The sequence below is a fragment of the Mustelus asterias genome, chromosome 1 (assembly GCF_964213995.1).
Source record: "Mustelus asterias chromosome 1, sMusAst1.hap1.1, whole genome shotgun sequence".
Classification (NCBI taxonomy): domain Eukaryota; kingdom Metazoa; phylum Chordata; class Chondrichthyes; order Carcharhiniformes; family Triakidae; genus Mustelus; species Mustelus asterias.
This window is the reverse complement of record NC_135801.1, coordinates 10,973,850-10,996,720: the sequence shown is the minus strand read 5'-3', so window position 1 is coordinate 10,996,720 and position 22,871 is coordinate 10,973,850. Positions and strand designations below refer to the sequence as shown.

Below are 22,871 nucleotides of genomic sequence, written 5' to 3'. Positions count from 1 at the left end.
AGAAAGTTCAGCGGGTTTGGCAGCATCTATGGAGAAAGAAAAACAGAGGACAGAATCTGACTTGCCGGCGGGATTTTCTGGTCCCGCTGCGGTGAGCAGAGATTTGGCTGAGCGCCAAGTTCTCCATCCTCCCTGCAGCGGCAGTGGGACGTGAACGACCGGTAAGATTCCATCAACGTTTCGAGTCCGCATGACTCTTCTACACTTTACTCTTCAGTGACTAATTACCTTGATGTGTGTGCGCTTAGTGCAGAGTGAGAAATGGGTGGCAGCAAGTCAGTAAGAAGTTCTCTTCTGTCTGACATTAAATCCTTCTTGATTGGCTCATACGATCATTGACTCCTCGCTGATGATACAGTGCACCAGAGAGTTAAGCATGCGTGATTTTCCTGTACAAACTCCGATGCAGGCTCATCATTTATTTTCCAGTCGGAGTCGGCAAAGGAAACAAAGAGGAGACAATGCGATCAACAGCAAGAACACAAAGCCCAGTAGATGTTGGAAATTTGAAGCTGTAAACTCAATGGGTCAGGCAGCGTCTATCTGAGGAAACTAAGAGTTCACTGGCTTTTCATGTATAAGCCTTGGTTCCGAACTGAAGGATCTTAGAGTTGTAACGTCGCTGGGTTGTTGAAAACAATGATAAAGGACTACAAACAAGAACAGTACAGCACAGGAACAGGCCCTTCGGCCCTCCGAGCCTGCGCCGATCACATTGTCCTGTCTAGACCAACCACCTGTATCCCTCTATTCCCCGTCTGTTCATGTGCCTATCCAGATAAGTCTTAAATGTCGCTAACATATCTGCCTCAACCACCTCACTTTGCAATGCCTTCCAGGCCTCCACCACCCTCTGCGTAAAAAGCTTCCCCCGCACATCTCCACTCAACTTTTCCCCCTTACCTTGAACTTGTGCCCCCTTGTAATTGTCATTTCTGCCCTGGGAAAAAGCTGCCAACTGTTCACCCTATCCACACCCCTCATAATTTTATAAACTTCTATCAAGTCGCCCCTCAGCCTCCGTCTTTCCAGGGAGAACAATCCCAGTTTATTCAATCTCTCCTCATAGCTAATACCCTCCATACCAGGCGACATCCTGGTAAACCTTTTCTGTACTCTCTCCAAAGCCTCCACGTCCTTCTGGGGTAGTGTGGTGAAATGCGGTTCATGATAAGTTCTTCAGCAATTCTTACACACCATGCATGTTGAGAGTTCCTGCACTACCGATGTGTCTCGCCCTGTGTACAGGCCATGGCAATATTTACACAAATACACAGAGGAGAACGCAGTTTAAGGAAGAAAAAAAAACAAAGGAAAGGCAGGGAAATGCACACACACATGCATGCACACAGACACACATTGTAGGTGGAACCCCTAATGAGGTGGTAAGATTTTTAAACCATTACCATAAGACCATAAGACATAGGAGCAGAATTAGGCCACTCGGCCCATTGAGTCTGCTCTGCCATTCAATCATGGCTGATACATTTCTCATCCCCATTTTCCTGCCTTTTCCCCATAACCCCTGATCCTCTTATTAATCAAGAACCTATCTTTCTCTGTCTCAAAGACATTCAATGACCTGGCCTTCACAGCCTTCTGCGGCAAAGAGTTCCACAGATTCACCACTTTCTGGCTGAAGAAATTCCTCCTCATCTCTATCGTCCCTTTAGCCTGAGGTTGTGCCCTCTGGTTCTAGTTTTTCCTACTAGTGGAAACATCCTCTCCACGTCCACTCTATCCGGGCCTCGCAGTATCCTGTAAGTTTCAATAAGATCCCCCCTCATCACACATTAAGGCACTGACAGAACTAGCAGCATTCAGTTAAATGACTTTTAAAATAAGTTTATGAGCTAACAAGAAGCAATTTACACACGAGATGCAGTAATTGATTCAAACGAGTGATTTTGATTGTAAAACACATATGTTGATATTTTGAATATATTATATTGACTTTAAGGAATATTGTTTGCTTTGGCCAAAAGTAATTTACTGCTAGGCATCATGGTAAAAAGACATTAGGATGAAGCCATATTTCAAGAGATAAAAGCAAATTACTGCGGATGCTGGAATCTGAAACCAAAAGAGGAAATGCTGGAAAATCTCTGCAGGTCTGGCAGCATCTGTAATGAGAGAAAAGAGCTGACGTTTCGAGTCCAGATGACCCTTTGTCTGGACCTTTCTCTGAACCAGCTTTGACAAAGGGTCACCTGGACTCAAAATGTCAGCTCTTTTCTCTCCTTACAGATGCTGCCAGACCTGCTGAGATTTTCCAGCGTTTTCTCTTTTGGTTCCATATTTCATGAGGATAATTGAACCTTGGCAATATGCAAGATTTATCAGTTTAAGTTTTGGTTGGAAAGAATGTTTAGAACACTTTATCATATTTCATGAATAGGGTTTATTCACTGTCCGGACGAAATGGACTGGTGCCCAGATACGGTGTAACGAGTTAGTCTGGTTAGACAGTGACTTTTAAGGGGACTCATGAGAACGTTTATTTGAACCCTGGGCTGAGCATCTTAGGCTACTAGGCAACCGGGGAGTCAGCCAAGATATGAGTTAGCTTCCGGATTTCACGAACTAATAAAATACTGTTATGCTGAGGAGTGAAATGAGATTGGCTGAAGTATTTGATATGTATGATTGTTGATTTGTGTATCCTGAAGATGATTGATTTAAAGTTACTGAAAAGCAGGAATGATTGACAAGAAAAAACTATAATTGATCCGTTTTTGATTGTATATTTTAGATCCATCGGAGAGGTTGTGCTACTCGATGCTAGAGATACTTAACCTTTTGATGAGCTCCTGGCGGCCGCTAGTTTAAATAAGGTTATGTCTTTAATACAGAGATACCTGCCTCGTGAATCTTGTATGGTCTAAATTTTAGGCAATACCGGTAATCTCGGTAACCCACCAGCACACACACACATACATGCTCATGCATGGACATATGCACTCGTACACATGCATGCACACATGCAAGCATGCACACATTCGCACACGTGCACACACACGTGTACACACACGTGTACACACACAAGGAAAAAAAATCATTGAAAGACTCACAAAGCGCTGGGTTGCCATTAGGAAATGGTCCAAGAACAATGGTGATACAAGTATTTCTTCCTCTGAAAATGATCAAACGACTGGTTGGTACGAGAAGGGAAAGCCCCAGGCAAAGAAGGCAGATAATTATTTCAGCCGGCAGGAAGTGATTCAATCAAGCAACGATGGGGAAAACCTTCCCAATTCAGACACATCGGAACGGACTTGGCTGAGAAACTCAATCGTGCTCGCTAAAAGTAGGACGCGTCAGCTCCAAGTCATCCTGTTAGAGGTCCATGGTCTTTCCATTGATTTCTTGATGCTGAATGATTTCTTTGATCTTACTCAAGTGGTTCCTACCTGCCCTGGCCATGGCTAATCGTCAGAATACCAATATAAAATACGTTCAATCGTGGGGTTGACTTACTGATGCCAGATTATCTGCAAAATGCGTGATGAAGAGATTTAAGAGGAAGACAATGTTGTTCTTTCCCTAAAATGGATCATGCAGCTTTCAGTAAAAACGAGGGGCAGTATTTTTTGGCCATTCCCGCCAGTGGGATCTTCCAGTCCTGCTGAAGCCACCCCGCACGCCTCGCAGTGGATTCCTTGGCAGCAGAATAGGCAACAGGCAATCTACGTAAAACAGCGTAAACTTGGGCAAGGCAGGAAGATTCCACCCACAGCCAATGTCGATATATGCCTAAGTCAAAATGGTAAACACACACCGTCCCCACCCCCTCCCCCCCCCCCACCCCGTCCCCCCACCACGAGAAAACACGTGGTGGGTGGGGCCATCATTCTGACTTAAACATAACTTTATCTATTTATTCGTCGCAAGTAGGCTTACATTAACACTGCAATGAAGTTGCTGCGAAAAGCCCCGAATCGTCACACTCCGGCGCCTGTTTGGGTACACTGAGGGAGAATTTAGCATGGCCAATGCACCTAACCAGCACGTATTTCGGACTGTGGGAGGAAACCGGAGCACCCGGAGGAAACCCATGCAGACATGGGGAGAACGTGCAGACTCCGCACAGACAGTGACCCAAGCCGGGAATCAAACCCGGGTCCCTGGCGCTGTGAGGCAGCAGTGCTAACCACTGTGCCGCCCTATATATATATATAAAACATAAAATGCTGTTGCTGTTCCAACATTGTTCCGGAGCCAATATTTTGGAATCCTCTATCTAACACTGTCACGGGAATACCATCTCCAGAAAGACTCTTGTGATCCACCACCAACTTCTGAGGGAATTTAGTGTTAGGTGCTAAATGTCAGCCTTACAGTTGCCCACACTCCAAGAAGAAGAAAATGTTGGCCTTCCAGTGCTGAATGAAAAGTTGAACTCAAGGATGGTTGTTTTAAGCTTTGAGTCAAACCCTGAAATGACCTTCAGCAGAAACCAGCAACTCGGAGCCGGCCATTTAATGTGCATTAGGTACGGCAGATCATCTATAATATCCATCGCGTCGGCTGTGACTCCGAGCTTGTGGCTTCAAGGCCCATGCTGGAGACTTCAGTAAAAAATCTAGACTGACGCCACAGCGCTGTACAGAGGGACTGCTACATTGTTGGAGGTGCTGTCATTCAGATGTGATGTTAAGCCAGTTAAAAATCCTATGGTGAATGGGAGGTGCCCTGTGCAACATTTATAATCATAGAATCATACAGTGCAGAAGGAGGCCATTTGGCCCATCGAGTCTGCAACAACCACAATCCCACCCAGATCCTATCCCCATAACCTTATGTATTTACCCTAGCTAGCCCTCCTGATGCTAAGGGGCAATTTAGCACGGCTAATCCACCTAACCTGCACATCTTCGGACTGTGGGAAGAAACCGGAGCACCCGGAGGAAGCCCACGCAGACACGGGGAGAATGTGCAAACTCCACACAGACAGTGACTCAAGGTTGGAATTGAACCTGGGTCCCTGGTGCTGTGAGGCAGCAGTGCTAACCAGTGTGTGTCACTGTGGCCCCACCTATTTATCCTTCAACCAAACACCAAAAGAAACATCAGATTATTTGATCCTTTACTTCATTGCTATTTGAAGGAGCTTGCTGTGTGTAAACTGGCTGCCACATTACCTACAGTCTAACTGTGACTAGACTTTACAAAATACACCTTTGGTGGTTTATGCACTTTGGGGCAGTTCTGAGGTTTAGAAAGGTATAAATGCAAATCATTCCTTCAGACAAGCACCTTATAGATCTCACCAAAGCAGCACTCTTTCATGTGGGGACCACAACAGGAAACACAGGGGTGTGTGTTGGCTTTTTAAAAAAGAATTATTTTACACAGCAGTGTTGCTAATTTAGGTTCTCCAGCCTTTCGAGTCCAAATTCAATCCTTATTTGAATGGTGAGTGGGCTATGCATTGAGCAGTTTGTGAAGGAAATCACACCGGGCATTAGGTGCCAAGTGATGTGGAGTTAGAACCCGGAAATTCAGCTAACATTGGGGTCCCAAAACCCCAAACTAAAATGCAGCCCCCTCATGTGGGGCTGGGCGGCACGGTGGCGCAATGGTTAGCGCTGCTGCCTCACAGCGCCAGGGACCCAGGTTCAATTCCGGGGTCAATGTGGAGTTTGCACTTTCCCCTGCTTCAGCGTTTCTCTCCCGACCTCCTCCTCTAACCAAAAGAGAAGTCACGGTGAGGACCACAAGCAAGGGAAAGTCGCCAGGGACCGGTCGGAGGGTGGAGTGGCAGCAGCACTCTGAGTATAAATCTAACTTACCTCGGGGATTTGTGGCCTGGCCTCCAGGGAGGGTGGGGAAGCAGCACCAGCAACACTGAGTATAAATCTAACTTACCTCAGGGATCTGCGGCCTATCCTCCTGAGAGCAGAAAGAGCACCAGAAGCACTGTGACTATAAATCTAATTCCCGGGGAAATAAAACCTGAAAAAGGACGTTGTAACCTGATTGACTGTTGGGAAATCTGTGCTAATTTTAAAAAAGAACACTGCAAAACTAAAAGAAACAAAACTAATTAAATTAATTAACTAAGTTGAGATGGCTGGGCAGGTGATGTGCTGTAAAGTTAAAGCTTATTTATTAGTCACAAGTAAGGCTTACATTAACACTGCAATGAAGTTACTGTGAAATTCCCCGAGTCGCCGCAGTCCGGTGCCTGTTCAGGTCAATGCATCTAACCAGCACGTCTTTCAGAATGTGGGAGGAAGCCGGAGAACCCGGAGGAAACCCACGCAGACATGGGGAGAACGTGCAAACTCCACACAGACAGTGACCCAAGCCGGGAATTGAACCCGGGTCCCTTGCGCTGTGAAGCAGCAGTGCTAACCACTACGGTGCCGCCCCTGTAGCTGTATGGTGTGGGAGCTGGCAGATTCCATCGCGAGCTGCAGTGACCGCATCTGCAGCAAGTGCCGGTCGCTCGAAGAACTTCGGCTCAGAATTGATGGGCTGGAGTCTGAGCTTCAGATGCTATGGCACGCCCGGGAGGGCGAGAGTTACCTGGACACTTTGTCTCAGGAGGCGGTCACACTTGGTAGATTAGGTACCTCTAATTCGGCCAGTGGTCAGGGACAGCAGGGTGTGACTGCAAGTGAGGCAGATAGGGAGATCCTGAATTCAGGAATGGAGGAGTCTCAGCTCTTGACCTTGTCCAACAGGTATGAGGTACTTGCTCCCCGTGTGAATGAGGAAGCGGGCTGTAGGGAGGATGAGGTAGCCAATCACTGTACCGTGGTACAGGAGGCCATTCAAGAGGAGGGGAGCAAAAAGACAAGTGGTTGTTGTAGGGGATTCTATAATTAGGGGGATTAATAGCACCCTTTGTAAGCTAGATCCTGAATCCCGCATGGTATGTTGCCTGCCCAGTGCCAGGGTGAGGGACATCTCTGAGCGGCTTGATAGGATATTGGAGTGGGAGGGGGAGGATCCAGTTGTTGTGGGACAAACAACATGGGCAAGACTAGGAAAGAGGACCTGTTTGGGGATCATCAGGCACTAGGAACTAAATTAAAGAACAGGTCCTGAAGGGTTAGAATCTCAGGATTACTACCAGAGCCACATGCGAATTGGCATAGAATTGAGAGAATTAGGGAAGTTAACACGTGGCTAAAGGAATGGTGTGGGAAAGAGGGGTTCCCTTTCATGCGGCATTGGCATCAGTATTGGAACAGGAGGGATCTGTACCATTGGGACGGTCTTCACCTGAACCGATCTGGGACCAGTATTCTAGCGAAAAGGATAAATAGGGTGGTCACAAGGACTTTAAACTAGCAAGTTGGGTGGAAGGGAACAGCAAAAGTACGGGAAATATAATGGTTAATGGAAAGCAAAGCAGCAGGTTAGCATGTGGGGATAAGATTCCAACTACATCAAAAATCAGGAAAAAAGTTAAAAGGAGAACTCAGGAGATGTCATTAATGGAGGTGTTAGAATTCAAAAAGAAGGTATTAAAAACTAGCATAAGGGCCCTTTATCTGAATGCTCATAGCATTCGAAACAAAGTTGATGGCGCAAATCATCGTGAATGAGAATGATTTGGTGGCCATTACAGAGACATGGTTGCAGGGTGGTCACGACTGGGAGTTAAATATCCGGGGGTATCAGACTGTTCAGAGGGACAGACAGGAAGGTAAGGGAGGTGGTGTAGCTCTGATATTTAAGGATGACACCAGGACGGTAATGAGAGATGATATAGGTTCTGTGGAAAAATAGGTTGGGTGGAAATTAGAAATAGTAAGGAGAAAAAGTCACTGATAGGCGTAGTCTATAGGCCACTAAATAATAACATCACGGCGGGGCGAGAAATAAACAAAGAAATAACTGATGCACGTAAAACTGGTACAGCAATTATTATGGGGGATTTAAATCTACATATCGATTGGTCAAACCAGGTCAGTCAAGGCAGCCTTGAGGAGGAGTTCATAGAATGTATCCACGATAGCTTCCTTGAACAGTATGTAATGGAACCTACGTGGGAGCAAGCTATCCTGGATCTGGTCCTGTGTAATGAGACAGGAATCATTAATGATCTTATAGTTAGGGATCCTCTCGGAAGAAGCGGTCACAGTGTGGTTGAATTTAAAATACAGATGGAAGGTGAGAAGGTAAAATCCAGTACCAGTGTTTTGTGCTTAAACAAAGGAGACTACAATGAGATGAGGGACGAGTTGGTTAAGATAGACTGGGAACAAAGGCTTTATGGTGGGACAATTGAGGAACAGTGGCGGACTTTCAAAGCGATTTTTCACAATGCCCAGCAGAAGTGTATACCAGTGATAAGGAAGGACTGTAGAAAAAGAGATAATCAGCCATGGATATCTAAGGAAATAAAGGATGGTATCAAATTGAAAGAAAACGCATACAAAGTGGCAAAAATTAGTGGGGAAACTAGAGGATTGAGAAATCTTTAAAGGTCAACAGAAAGTCATGAAAAAGCTATAAAGAAAAGCAAGATGGATTAGCTCAGAATATAAAAACAGATAGCAAACATTTCTACAAATATATAAAACAAAAAAAAGTGGCTAAAGTAAACATTGGTCCTTTAGCGGACGAGAAGGGGGATGTAATAACTGGAAATGAGGAAATGGCTGAGAGCACCCGGAGGAAACCCACGCAGACACGAGGAGAATGTGCAAACTCCACACAGACAGTGACCCAAGCCGGGAATCGAACCCAGGTCCTTGGAGCTGTGATGCAGCAGTGCCGACCACTGTGCTGCCGTGCTGCCCTATTCAATTCAATTATAAGTATCTGGAGCAATGGCTGTCCCCCTAAGCTGCAAGGAACTGACTGACCTTACTTGAGACCCTAATGGCTCACGACGAGGGAGGAGAAAGACGAGTCGGAATTCCCATTCCTAATCGTGGACACAACTGCAGTGACTTTGTGACCAGTCACCCATCAATCAGTGTCCAGATTCGCTCACGAGGAGCTGTCATTCCTGTGGGTCTGAGTGCACCCTTGTCAGTTTCTTCAATGTGGACAACTATAATTTAAAAAATCCAACTCTGGTGTATTTTAGTTTATCCATATTTTAAGTTTATTAAAGTTTATTTATTAGTGTCACAAGTAGGCTTACACTAACACTGCAATGAAGTTACTGTGAAAATCCCCTAGTCATCACACTCCAGAGCCTGTTCGGGTACACTGAGGGAGAATTTAGCATGGCCAATGCAACTAACCAGCATGTCTTTCGGACTGTAGGAGGAAACAGGAGCACCTGGGGGAAACCCACACAGACACGAGGAGAATGTGCAAACTCCACACAGACAGTGATCTAAGCCGGGAATCGAACCCAAGTCCCTGCCGCTGTGAGGCAGCAGTGCTAACCACTGTATCATCGTGCTGCCCCATGAAGCGCAGCTGACAATGGATCCACTGCACAGTCGCTTTGATCAGACGCATTCGAGTTTTGTCACCGATATTTAGAGAGTCCAAATGTCCAAAGGTTTTGATTACCCTGAAGAATGTTTCATGTCACGGACAGCCTTAATTCCACTGAGAGTCTATTCCGAAACTGAACTTACATGACAGTCAGGTCGCAGTACTGGGAAACAAAAGATGTGGGGTGCGACCGTACCAGCTCACCTCGCCGGTCGATCAGCGTGGCAAGCCGGGAAGATAGCACGCGAGGGCAAATGCACACGCACAAATCCGACTTTCGGATGAGATGTTAGACTGAGGCCCTGTTTGCTCTCTCGGGGAGATGCTAATGATCCCCTGGCACTGCCTTCAAGAGGGGCAGGGAGTTCCTCGTCATGTCCTCGGAGAATATTTATCCCTCAATATAAACCACAACATCAGATGGTTATCATCACATTGCCGCTTGCTGGGCCCAAAATACTCGCTACATTAGAACAGCGACTACACTCCAAAACTACTCTGAAAATTGTGAAGTAATTGGAACATCCTGAGGTTGTATAAATGTAAACCTTTCTTTGAAAATACTAGCTCACATTCACGACAAACACAAACAGACATGCTCTCAATCACTCAGTATTCACTCACACTCAGCAATTCACTTACTAATCCACGCGTACACAAATATATAGAACTTCCACACGCGTACGTGCACTAACACACACACACACACACACGCACGCACACACACACATAAACACTCCGATTTCCATAACTCCACTCTCCCATTTTATCCCAAGCTTTTGTAACAGAAGAAAATAGCTATTAATCTTGCATCTCCCGTAACACTTTGACCTCAGCTGCTGTGGCGTGTGGAAAAAAAAAGCACCATAAGGAGCAGCAGCCTAAGTACAATTGAAGCAGGGTTCGACTGCCCATCGATTAAGTTGCACTCTCTTACCTACGGCTGGGTTCTGCTGGTGATGGTGGAGCTTCCCCTTTGCTGTAAGCTGCTACAGCTGATGTGTGAAATTAAGCTTCCCAGCAGATTTCAGGATCGTTAAATGGCAGCGATTTCTTTTTTTTAATCATCTGACTTTGTAGCCTGTCCACACCCTGAATTCCAGTGCATAATCAGACTAAAGATCCAAAGTATAATTAGTGAAGAGATAAGGCTGGGCACAGTGTGTTGAGTTGTGGGGCCTCTTTGTAAACAGTGGCTATGATTTGCTTGCTGTTTTGCTTTATGGCACATTCTGTATACACACAACAGATAACTTCCCAATACCCTGACCTTGATGGAAATAAAAGGCAACTCAGCTTACCTATGTTTCTAGATTCAGTTTCTGTACAGTTTTTAATTTAACCCTTCAAGCACTACAAAAAAGTCTACAAGATTACGAGGGGCATGGACAGAGTGGATAGTCAGAAGCTTTTTCCCAGGGTGGAAGAGTCAATTACTTGGGGGCATAAGTTTAAGGTGCGAGGGGCAAGGTTTAAAGGAGATGTACGAGGCAAGTTTTTTTTACACAGAGGGTAGTGGGTGCCTGGAACTCGTACCAGGGAGGTAGTGAAAGCAGATACGATAGTGACTTTTAAGGGGCGTCTTGACAAATACATGAATAGAATGGGAGTGGAGGGATACAATCCCCAGAAGAATGGGGGGTTTTAGTTCAGTCAGGCAGCATGGTCGGTGCAGGCTTGGAGGGCCGAAGGGCCTGTTCCTGTGCTGTAATTTTCTTTGTTCTTCTTTGTTCTACTGAATTGCCGAATCAAAAGAAATATTTGTCAAACTCAAGGAAGGCTGGCTCGAAAAAAATTACCCACGTTCATTTGGTCTTTCTTTCCCTGCCTAAGCACCTTGATCACTTTGGGGCACAGTGATTGGAAAAGAGTGGATGACCATTACTGGGCCAGTTGAAGGCAGAAGCTCTAGTGGTTGCAAAAGGGGGAGGCTATGGCCTAGTGGGATTATAGCGAGACTATTAATCCAGAAATTCGGCTAATGTTCTGGGGACCCGGGTTCGAATCCCAACACAGCAGATGGTGGAATTTGAATTCAATAAAAAAAAAATCTGGAATTAAGAATCTACTGATGACCAATGAAACCAGTCGATTGTGGGAAAAACCCATCTGGTTCACTAATGTCCTTTTGCGGAAGGAAATCTGCCGTCCTTACCCGGTCTGGCCTACATGTGACTCCATAGCCACAGCAATGTGGTTGACCCTCAACTGCCCTCCAAGGGCAACTAGGGATGGGCAATAAATGCTGGCCAGCCAGCGATGCCCATGTTCCGTGAATGAACAAAAAAGAGGCATTGATTGCAAAATGTTCACACTTTTTATTGAGTGGACAATTTGCGCTATCCGACAGGGGCTCGACTTGGCTCTTGGGAGAATTGACCTTGCTCTTGGCCTCTTGTGAGTTCATTCTTGGGATGTGGGCATCACAGGCCAACATTTATGGCCTCTCCCTAGTTACGCTATGGTCCTTCTTCCATGGTGTTATGTCGGCAGTTCAGTGAGGTGGCTTTCTGCCTTGAGAGCAGGTCAGGTACATTGAAGCGACAACAGAAGCACATTTAGGTCGGACAGCGCAAGGATAGTATCCTTCCTGAAACATAGAATCCCTATGGAGGCCATTCAGTCCATCGAGTCTGCACCGACAATAATCCCACCCCAAGCCCTAACCCCACAATCCCACACATTTACCACGCTAATCGCTCTGACCTACACATCCCGGGACATTATGGGCAATTTATCATGGCCAATCAACCTAACCCGTACATCCTATCCCCATAACCCCATCCATTTACCCGAGCTAGTCTTCCTGATACTAAGGGGCAATTTAGCATGGCCAATCAACCTGTCCCGCACATCTCTGGACTGTGGGAGGAAACCGGAGCATCCAGAGGAAATCCACGCAGACATGGGGGGAATGTACAAACTCCACACAGACAGTGACCCAAGCCGGGAATCGAACCCAGGTTCCTGGCACTGTGAGGCAGCAGTACTAATCACTGTGCCACCGTGCTGTTTCGGAAAATCTGACATCTTCATGATCACTTCTACTGAGACCTGCTTTTTATTTCCAGATATTTAAAATGGAATTTCAATTCTCAGAGTACCACATTTGGATTTGAACTCATGTCCCTGAGATACTGCCCCGTCACTAGTCCAGTGATATGACCATTGTGCTACATATCCGCTGAGTTGGGGAATGGGTGGGGATCAAGATCCTGCATCACTCTGGTGCAACTATATCCAAGTTAGAAGCCCAAATTGCCAATATTGTTATCTTGAAGAGTTTGCTACTGTAGTCTTTGTTATCTGCACAAAACTAAACTTTCGTTGGAGTTTCCAGAAGAGAGAAGTGTCCAGTTCAAAGACAAATGATTGATTTTCCCACTCTATAATTGAGGTAACTATAGAGCACTTCACTGGCCCAAATTTTCCCATCCCGCCCAGCGCGGGACTCATTGCAGGCAGGACGGAGAATTCAACAGACAAGCAAAATGCCCATTGACCACGGCTGGGAATTTCCAGTTCCAGGGCAGGCGCGACTGGAAAATCTCACCCATAGGCTGCGATATTTGATTTATTATTGTCACATGTATTAGTGTACAGTGAAAAGTATTGTTTCCTGCTGGCTGTGCAGACAAAGCATACCGTTCATAGAGAAGGAAAGGAGAGAGTGCAGAATGTAGTGTTACAGTCATAGCTAGGGTGTAGCGAAAGATCAACTTAGTACGAGCTAAGTCCAATCAAAAGTCCGACGGCAGCAGGGAAGGAGCTGTTCTTGAGTCGGTTGGTACGTGACCTCAGACTTTGATATGTGCTTTGGGATGTCCTGAGGCTGTGAAAGGTATATTATAAATACAACTACTTTCTTTCAAGGTAATCGTACATGAATGAGGTGTTTGGATTGTATTGAACAACTGCAGGAGTGTGCTCCGTTTACAAATTAAGATAGTTACATCTTAATTAGGTACAAGGCGTTCATGGAAATCCTGCGTCTTCCCAAAATGACTGGGCACAGTAAGAAGTCTCACAACACCAAGTTAAAGTCCAACTCACTTGATGGAGGAGCAACGCTTCAAAAGTTCGTGATACCAAATAAACCTGGTGTTTGAGACTTCTTACTGTGCCCACCCCAGTCCAACACCGGCATCTCCACATCAAAATAACTGGTACACTTTATAAATTGTGAACCTTTCAAACTGATGTCCATATTGATGGAAAGTGGTTATCATTGATGGCTTGGTTTGGGCTTTTGGATGCCATGACAGAGTGAGTAATTGACGCCGGAGACTTGCACGAATGATGGATAGTTCCGGAGACCGTAGCATCCAGAGTGCCTGGTGTGTGTGGCTTTTGATGGTTTAGAAGTTCAGACAGTATAGGAGCAGAATTAGGCCATTCGGCCCATCGAGTCTGCTCTGCCATTCAATCATGGCTGATATGCTCCTCGTCTCCATTTTCCCGCCTTCTCCCCATAACCCTTCAACCCATTACCAATTGAAAATCTGTCTAACTCCTCCTTAAATTTACTCACTGTCCCAGCATCCACTGCACTTTGGGGTAGCGAATTCCACAGATTCACAACCCTTTGGGAGAAGTAGTTTCTCCTCAACTCTGTTTTAAATTTGCTACCCCTTATCCTAAGACTATGACCTCTCATCCTAGAATGCCCCACAAGAGGAAGCATCCACTCCACGTCTACTTTATCCAAACCTTTTATTGTCTTGAATACCTCACTTTGATCTCCCCTCATTCTTCCAAATTCCAGAGAGTGTCGGCCTAAACTGTTCAATCTCTCTTCATACAACAAACCCCTCATCACTGGAATCAATCTCGTGAACCTCCTCTGAACTGCCTCCAATTCCACTACATCTTTCCTCAAATACGGGGACCAAAACTGTGCACAACACTCCAGGTGTGGCCTCACCAATGCCTTGTATAGTTGCAACAATACTTCCTTACCTTGATTTGATTTGATTTATTATTGTCATATGTATTAACATACAGTGAAAAGTATTGTTTCTTGTGCGCTATACAGACAAAGCATACCATTCATAGAGAAGGAAACGAGAGAGTGCAGAATGTATATTCTATTCCTTTAGCTGTAAATGCCAACATTCCATCTGCTTTCTTTATTATCTGCTGTACCTGCATGCTAGTTTTCTGTGACTCATGAACGAGGACACCCAGATCCCTCTGCACCAGAGCACCCCAAAGTCTCTCCCCATTCTGCCTTCTGTCTGGAAGGTGGTGGTCTGCGCCCATAGCAGTCAATGTTAAGCATTGTCTGATGTGGATCAGGAACTCTACTCTGGCACGGCACATCTGCAGCAGAGGAAGACGGTTGGCCGAGAAGGTGCACGATTCGCTGGCCTGTTTTTCTCTGGACCCTCTTCATGGCCAGCTGAGCTTCATGTTTCTGATTGCCTCTCCCAATGCCCTATCAAACAGTCGGCCTCCAGGGTGGCAGTCAGTAGCTGTCCCCCAGTTATCAGTGTCAATGTCCGTCATCTTAATATCATGCTTGCAAGGTGTCTGGCAGAAGAGGGATGGGTGACCTGGAGGTTGTGACTCCGTAGCCAGTCCACCGTGTGGAAGATCTTTGGGTATACGTCCATCATCTGCCCAAGGAATGTCGCCAGGCCAGTGCTGATGCCATTGGTTTAGCAATGAGTGTATGTTTGTGGTAATAGATACAACACTAAAGGGTGGGATTACTGGCAAACACTTAGAACTGAGTCTGCCCATTAGCAGCTCATCAAGGAGATTCTCAGCGACTTCACTCCCAATTTAGCCTGGCCAATCCACCTAACCCGCACATCTTTGGACTGTGGGAGGAAACTGGAGCGCCCAGAGGAAACCCACGTAGACACGGGGAGAATGTGCAACTCCACGCAGACAGTGACCCAAGCCAGTAATGGATCCCTGGCGCTGTGAGGCAGCAGTGCTAACTACTGTGCCACCGTGCCGCCCAGTGGAGTCACAATCGCAGAATAAGGGGCAAGACATTTAGGACTGGGACGACAAGAAATTTCTTCATTTGAAGGGTTGTGAATCTTTGGAATTCTCTACCCCAGGGAGCTGTGGACACACAGTCATTGAGTAGGATCAAGACAGAGGGGCTTGGTCTCAGGATACTAAAAGAATTAAGGGAAATGGCGGTCGAGAGGGAAGTCACATTTTAATATGGAGCAGCTTTGAAGAGTCAAATGGTGCATTTTTGTTCCTATTTCTTGTGTTTGAAAACCAAATTGAACAAATGAAGATGGGGTAAGTCAGATGGTATGGATCAGGTGGAGCTTGAAGGCAAAGAACTCTGTGGCTTCAAATGGCAAGTCGGGGTTACAGATAGTGTGACATGAACCCAAGATCCCGGTTGAGGCCATCCTCATGTGTGCGGAACTTGGCTATCAGTCTCTGCTCAGCTTGCCTTGCCTGGGCTTGCAAAATCTCACTAACTGTCCAGGCTGGAGACAATACACATCTCTTTAACCTGTGCTTAACCCTCTCTCCACTCAAATTGTCTGTACCTGTAAAGACTTGATTACCTGTAAAAACTCACATTCCAACCATTATTTTGTAAATTGAGTTTGTGCCTTTATATGCCCTGTTTGTGAACAGAACTCCCACTCACCTGATGAAGGAGCAGCGCTCCGAAAGCTTGTGGCTTGTGCTACCAAATAAACCTGTTGGACTTTAACCTGGTGTTGTGAGACTTCTTACTGTGCTTACCCCAGTCCAACGCCGGCATCTCCACATCACAGCATTTATTTTCCATCCCGGGTTGCTCAGTGGCAGTTGAGAGTCAACCACATTGCTGTGGCTTTGGAGTCACATGTAGGCCAGGCCAGGTAAGGACGGCAGATTTCCTTCCGTAAAGGACATTAGTGAACCAGATGGGTTTTTCCGACAATCGACAATGGTTTCATGGTCATCAGTAGATTCTTAATTCCAGATACGTTTTATTGAATTCAAATTCCACCATCTGCTGTGGCGGGATTCGAACGCAGGTCCCCAGAACATTAGGTGAGTTTCTGAGTTAATTGTCTAGCGAAAATACCACTAGGCCATCACCTTCCCTACTGTAAGATTCTAAGAAATCACAAATTCATTGTACGATTGACTGGAAAGACCAGCCTGAGGTGATCTTAACATTAAATGCAGCAATGGGGGGGGGGATTCTATATCTCATCCAGGCTGTCTAATGAATCTGTCAAACTGATCTTCAAACCTTTAAGGTCATGTAGGCTGAGGGGTAGTAAGAGGGTTCCCTATATTTAGCTTTAGCATTGTTTCAAACAGTTTCTCCTCAGTGTGAGACTGGAAGGCCTACCAATGAAATGCCTCATTCTAACGGACCCCTTGAGGTTGATATGAATTGCACTTTCCACCTGTCAAGCCTCTTGAAATACAAACCAGAGTACAAATAATTCAGAATCAGTAAGGGGGCCAACTCAACTGACTCAGAAACTCGTTCTGTGTGACTTTTGTTTCCTCTCCTTGTTGCCCTTATTTTTTAAAAAATCATACTTGAGGAAATAGGCAAGACTGGAAGCAGCTATGTAGAAAAGAACTCCTTACTGCTTGATAAATTAGGGCAGACTCATTGCCTTCTTAGGTGTCAGAAACAATTAACATTGACCACCATCTGGTCATTTTACAGCACTGAAGGTGCAGATCCAGGGACTTGTAAAAATAATTTAGGGTGTCTGCCTCCACCACCAACTCGGGCAGTGAATTCGACACCCATCACCTTTTACTTAAAAAAGTTCTTGCTCATGTCCCCTCTACACCTGCTGCTACTTATCTTGAATCAATGTCCCTTGGTTCTAGAATTCTCCACCAAGGGAAACAATTTTATTCTGTTCACTCCCTCTCTTCCCCTCATAACTCTGTCCACCTCTATCAAGTCACCCCTCAGCCTTCTTTGTTCCAAGGAAAATAATCCCAACCTATCCAATCTCTCCTCATAGCTACACTTTTCCAGCCCTGGTAATGTTCTTGTAAACCTCCTCTGCACTCTCGTCAGCGCAATTATGTCCCTCCTGTAATGTGGTGACCAGAACTGCACACAATATTCCAGTGTGGCCTCACCAGCGTTTTATACAATTCCAACATTATATCCAAGGAGAGCAGTCCAAATGCCTCCTTTACAACCTTGAACTGCTGCCTGAAGGTAGCAGTGTATGCCAAGATCTCTCACTTCATTAGGGCAGCACAGTGGCACAGTGGTTAGCACTGCTGCCTCACAGCGCCAGGGACCCGGGTCCAATTCCCAAGCTTGGGTCACTGTCTGTGTGGAGTTTGCACATTCTCCCCGTGTCTGCGTGGATTTCCTCCGGGTGCTCCAGTTTCCTCCCACAGTTCAAAGATGTGCGGGCTAGGTGGATTGGCCATGCTAAATTGACCCTTAGTATCAGGGGGAGTAGCTGGGGTAAATGCATGGGTTATGGGGATAGGGCCTGAATGGGACTGTGGTCAGTGCAGACTCGATGGGCCGAATGGCCTCCTTCTGCACTGTAGCATTCTATGATCTATCGTTTTTAGTACATTCCCATGAGACAACAGAAGAATAAAACCCACATCGACTAGATCGGTCAGTTAGCAAATCACAGCCAATGATGCAAACCTTCTTTCTCTTTGGCAACGGCCTGGTTGCTTCATTGGTTGAATCGGTTGGCGGCAGTGGGCAAGGTCTGACTGGGAAAGCCACTTCACCATCATAGGCTTCCTGTGGAAACAGTTTCAACAGTGAAAGACAGAACCACCTGAAAGCAGTACAATAAACACAAGTGAGAAAGCCTGCACTTAGAACGATGTCAAATCAACTACATTGAGTTTTAAGCTCCGCCAGGTTTAGGTGGGAAAGCACTTTATACAACTAAAACCTGGCAAGAGCTAAAAAATTTAAAGTTTACTTATTAGTCACAAGTAAGACTTACATTAACGTTGCAATGAAGTTACTGTGAAAGTCCCCCAGTCGCCACATTCTGGTGCCTGTTCAGGTCAATACACCTAACCAGCACGTCTTTCAGGCTGTGGGAGGAAACCCACGCAGACATGGGGAGAACATGCAAACTCCACACAGACAGTGACCCAAACCGGGAATTGAACCCAGGCCCCCTGTGCTGTGAGGCAGCAGTGCTAACCACTGTGCCACACTGCCGCCCACATCTAGCTGTTCAGGATTGTAAAATTCATGCTCACTATAAAAAGACATTGGACACTTACGCCACCTTGAACTTGTTGCACTTATTTGAGGGGACAGCCAAATGGTTCAGATCCCAACCTTTCGCTTTTTTTTAACCTCCTGCATATTTCAGTTCAACCCCCGAGGCAGCGGACAGATCGGTCGAGGTGCACGACCGTAAACCTTCCACGTTGCCAAATGCAAATAAAGCAAACTATTTCATTGCCGATCAAAATGCCATGTCTAATCGCAGCACATTCCTGTCCGCTCTTTAAATTGTTTACCAGACTTAGCCATTAACCAATGTTAAACACTTTCCCACCTAAGTGTGATTGGCAGCCTTTCAACTGGCCCTTTTCAACATGTTTTTATAACTTTGTTCAGGTGAATTATTGGAGGGCTGTCAGCTGTGCTAAATCTTGAGTAGCAGGCGAAGAAGAAAAATGTATTAGAGGTCAAATGATAAACGAACCAAATTTATAGGTGTGACAGGCTACCAGAGAAAGCTTAGAGCATAAGACATAGGAGCAGAATTAGATCACTCGGCCCATTGAGTCTGCTCCGCCATTCAATCATGGCTGATTCTTTTCTCATCCTCATTCTCCTGCCTTTTCCCCATAACCCCTGATCTCCTTATCAATCAAGAGCCTATCTATCTCTGTCTTAAAGACACTCAATGACCTGGCCTCCATAGCCTTCTGCGGCAAAGAGTTCCACAGATTCACCACTCTCTGGCTAAGAAATTCCTCCTCAATTCAGCAGTACATCCCAAACCTGGGACATCCACCCCTTAGAAGGGCAGCAGGGTCCCTGGGAACGCCTTCACCCGTCCAATTCATGCAACATCCTGGGCAGAATTTTCCCGTCCCGCCTGCCATGGGAATCGTAGCGGGCAGGACACAGGTCCGTTGGACAAAGGTCCGTTGACCTCGGGCGGGATTTTCCGCCCCAGGGGCGAGCATGACCAGAAAATCCCACCCCCTGAATTGGGAAATGTATCGGAGTCACCGGGTGTAAATCCTGGAACTCCCTCCCTGGCAGTGCTGTGGGTGTACCTACGCCACTCCATCTGATGAAGGAACAGGGCTCCGAAAGCTAATGGCATTTGCTACCAAATAAACCTGTTGGACTTTAACCTGGTGTTGTTAAAACTCTTACTGCACCTATGCCACACAGAGCTGTGGTGGTTTAACAAAGTGGCTCACCATCACCGTCATAAGGGCAACTTAGGGATAAAGGTTATAAATACTGGCCTCACCAGCAACCCACAGAGATATACAGGCAGAGCTAAAATTCAGGGCCTTTCAACCCTTTGTCATATTCGCTTCAGATCAAAACAACAAAATTCTGGCAACAGCAGGAGTTAGATTGATGAGATTTCCCTGTTTGAGCAACTCATCGATGACTCCTGGTTGGGACAATGTCGGAGGATCTTCACTTAGAATCACAGAATAGAATCATAGAATCCCTACAGTGCAGAAGGAGGCCACTCAGTCCATCGACTCTGCACCGACCACAATCCCACCCAGGCCCTATTGCCATAACCCCTCATATTTACCTGCTAATGCCCCGGACATTAGTGTTAATTTAGCATGGCCAATCAAGCTAACCCACACATCTTTGGACTGTGGAAGGAAACTGGAGCACCTGAAGGAAACCCACACAGACACGGGGAGAACATGCAGACTCCACACAGCCAGTCACCCAAGGCCGGAATCGAACCCGGGCCCCTGGCGCTGTGAGGCAGCAGTGCTAACAATTTGCTTTATCCTCATGTGTTCTTATTTCCATTCCTGTACTTACATGAACCAGACACAATGAACACGGTGGCACAGTGGTTAGCACTGCTGCCTCACAGCGCCAGGGACCCGGGTTCGATTCCCAGCTTGGGTCACTGTCTGTGTGGAGTCTCCACATTCTCCCCGTGTCTGCGTGGGTTTCCTCCGGGTGCTCTGGTTTCCTCCCACAGTCCAAAAGACGTGCTGGTCAGGTGCATTGGCCATGCTAAATTCTCCCTCAGTGTAACCCGAAAAGGCACCAGAATGTGGTGACTAGGGGATTTTCACGGTAACTTCATTGCAGTGTTAATGTAAGCTTACTTGTGACACGAATAAATAAACTTAACTTAAAAAGTTTACATATTAAATCCAATTCAAAATGGAAAACCGTCTGTATTAGCAGGAAGTCACACTCTGGGCTGGATTTAATGACCTCGCTCAAGTGAGACCGGAAATTCCTGTCCGAGGTCAGCAGATATTTCCGCTGTCTGCACCCCGCCCGCTCTGATTCCGTGGCGGGTGAGGTGGCAAAATTCCAGTGCCTTTGTTGTATCCAGTAGGGGAATGGCATGGTGCACCATTTTAAATACACTAGTGTCACTCACAATAAACAATCCACTTCATAGCATGAGTGCAAGAGGTGTAACATTAAAAAGCACTTCAGAGATTCCAGATGTATGAAGTAATGATGCTTATTGGTCTTTAATGGGTTGCCACTTTAAAGGTTTCTGCCCTGCCACTTAACAATCCGTTATTCCACTATTTGTTTTTCAAGGCAATTAGAGGTCATTAACATCATCAGGTGCTTCCAGGGTGTTGGCCAGAAAAACAGTGAAGCCTTTTACCATCATTACCTCACACAAAGCCGACACTCACAATGATGCGTTACCGACTGACTACGTCGGTACCAAGAATGAATAGAAAAATGAGTGGAAAGACGAGTGAAACTGCGATTCTTCACCTTAGAGGAAGGTTCAGGGGCGATTTGGTAGATATGTTCAAAATTATACAGGGTTTTGCTAAGAGAGAAGAAGGTCCATTGGCACTGGGATCACTGTGGCTTATAGAACAATCGTGTCCATCAATACATGTCAAGTTTCTACGATAGCACAGTGATCAGGTAAAGAAAGAAGAGGGATTTATAACAATAGAGGCGCCATTGTATGGCTGGATCTATCCTACAGGCTTCTAATTAATGGAATGATGCCAAGGGATAAGTTTGCAAGAAAATCAGACAGAGATGCAAAATCTCTAGGGTATTTCACAGAATTCCTACAGTGCAGACAAAGGCTCATCAAGCCTACAGCGAAGACAGTCCCACCCAGGCCTACCGCCATAACTCCACGTATTTAGCCTGCTCATCCCCCTGATGCTAAGGGGCAATTTAGCATGGCCAATCGACCTAACCAGCATGTCTTTCGGACTGTGGGAGGAAACCGGAGCACCCGGGGGAAACCCGCGCGGGCACAGGGAGAACGTGCAAGCTCCACACAGACAGTCACCCGAGGCCAGAATTGAACCCGGGTCCTTGGCGCTGTGAGGCAGCAGTACCAACCACCATGCCGCCCATAAACTGGGGGGACTTTAATCAGCCTAATGTGGACTGGGATAGTAATAGAAGGTTCAGAGAAGAAGTGAAACAAGAAGTAAGAGCAGCAAAGGGAGAGTATGAGAAGAGATTGGCAGCCAACATAAAAGGAAATCCAACGGTCTCCCATAGACATGGGGCTTATAGTAGAGACAATTAAGGTGCAAGTAAATTTTAGTACAAGCAGCCAGAGGATACAGAACATGGCTGAGACACTAAGTGAGTACTTTGCATCTAACTTGAACATGGAAGAAGATGTTGCCAAAGTCGGATTGAATGAAGAAATAGTTGAGACACTGAATGGGCTGAAAAATAATGATATTAGAAAGAAATATTAAAAAGTTTGGCTGTCCTCAATAAATTACTAGGACTGAGTGAGATGTATCCAAGGATAGCAAGGGAAATAAGGGTGAAAATGGCAGTGGCACTGGCCATCATTTTCCAACGCTCCTTGGATACAGGGGACTGGAGAACTGCAAGTGTAAGACAATTGGTCAAGCAGGTTGAGTCCCAGTAGATCTTCTGAAGAGGAAATGATGAGATTGGAAACATGGACAGTCGTGTCCAGTCATGTCCAGGGAGATTGAAATGTGCAGGTAAGTTTCCATCTCTTGGATTGATCTTATAAAATTCTAACAGGGTTAGACAGGGTAGATTCAGAAAGAACGTTCCCGATGGTGGGGGAATCCAGAACTAAGGGTCATAGTTTGAGGATAAGGGGTAAACCTTTTAAGACTGATTTGAGGAGAAATTTCTTCACTCAAAGGGTGGTGAATATGTGGAATTCATGGCCACCATATGTATTTGAGGTCAAAACATTGCCTGATTTCAAGAAGAAATTAGACATAGCTCTTGGGGCTAAAGGGATCAAGGGATATAGGGGGGGGGGAAGGGAGGATCAGGA

The 22,871-nt window shown here is 46.0% G+C and overlaps 1 protein-coding gene across 2 annotated transcripts in view; it reads right to left on the bottom strand.

The window, feature by feature from the left end:
- The window catches only part of fam13a (family with sequence similarity 13 member A), a 229,421-nt gene that overhangs the window by 130,455 nt on the left and 76,095 nt on the right, over positions 1–22,871 (bottom strand). For both annotated transcript variants that reach the window (XM_078209062.1, XM_078209072.1), the window contains exon 6: positions 18,041–18,142. In XM_078209062.1, the coding sequence (XP_078065188.1) occupies positions 18,041–18,142 (102 nt within the window). The remainder of the gene's footprint in view (positions 1–18,040; positions 18,143–22,871) is intronic.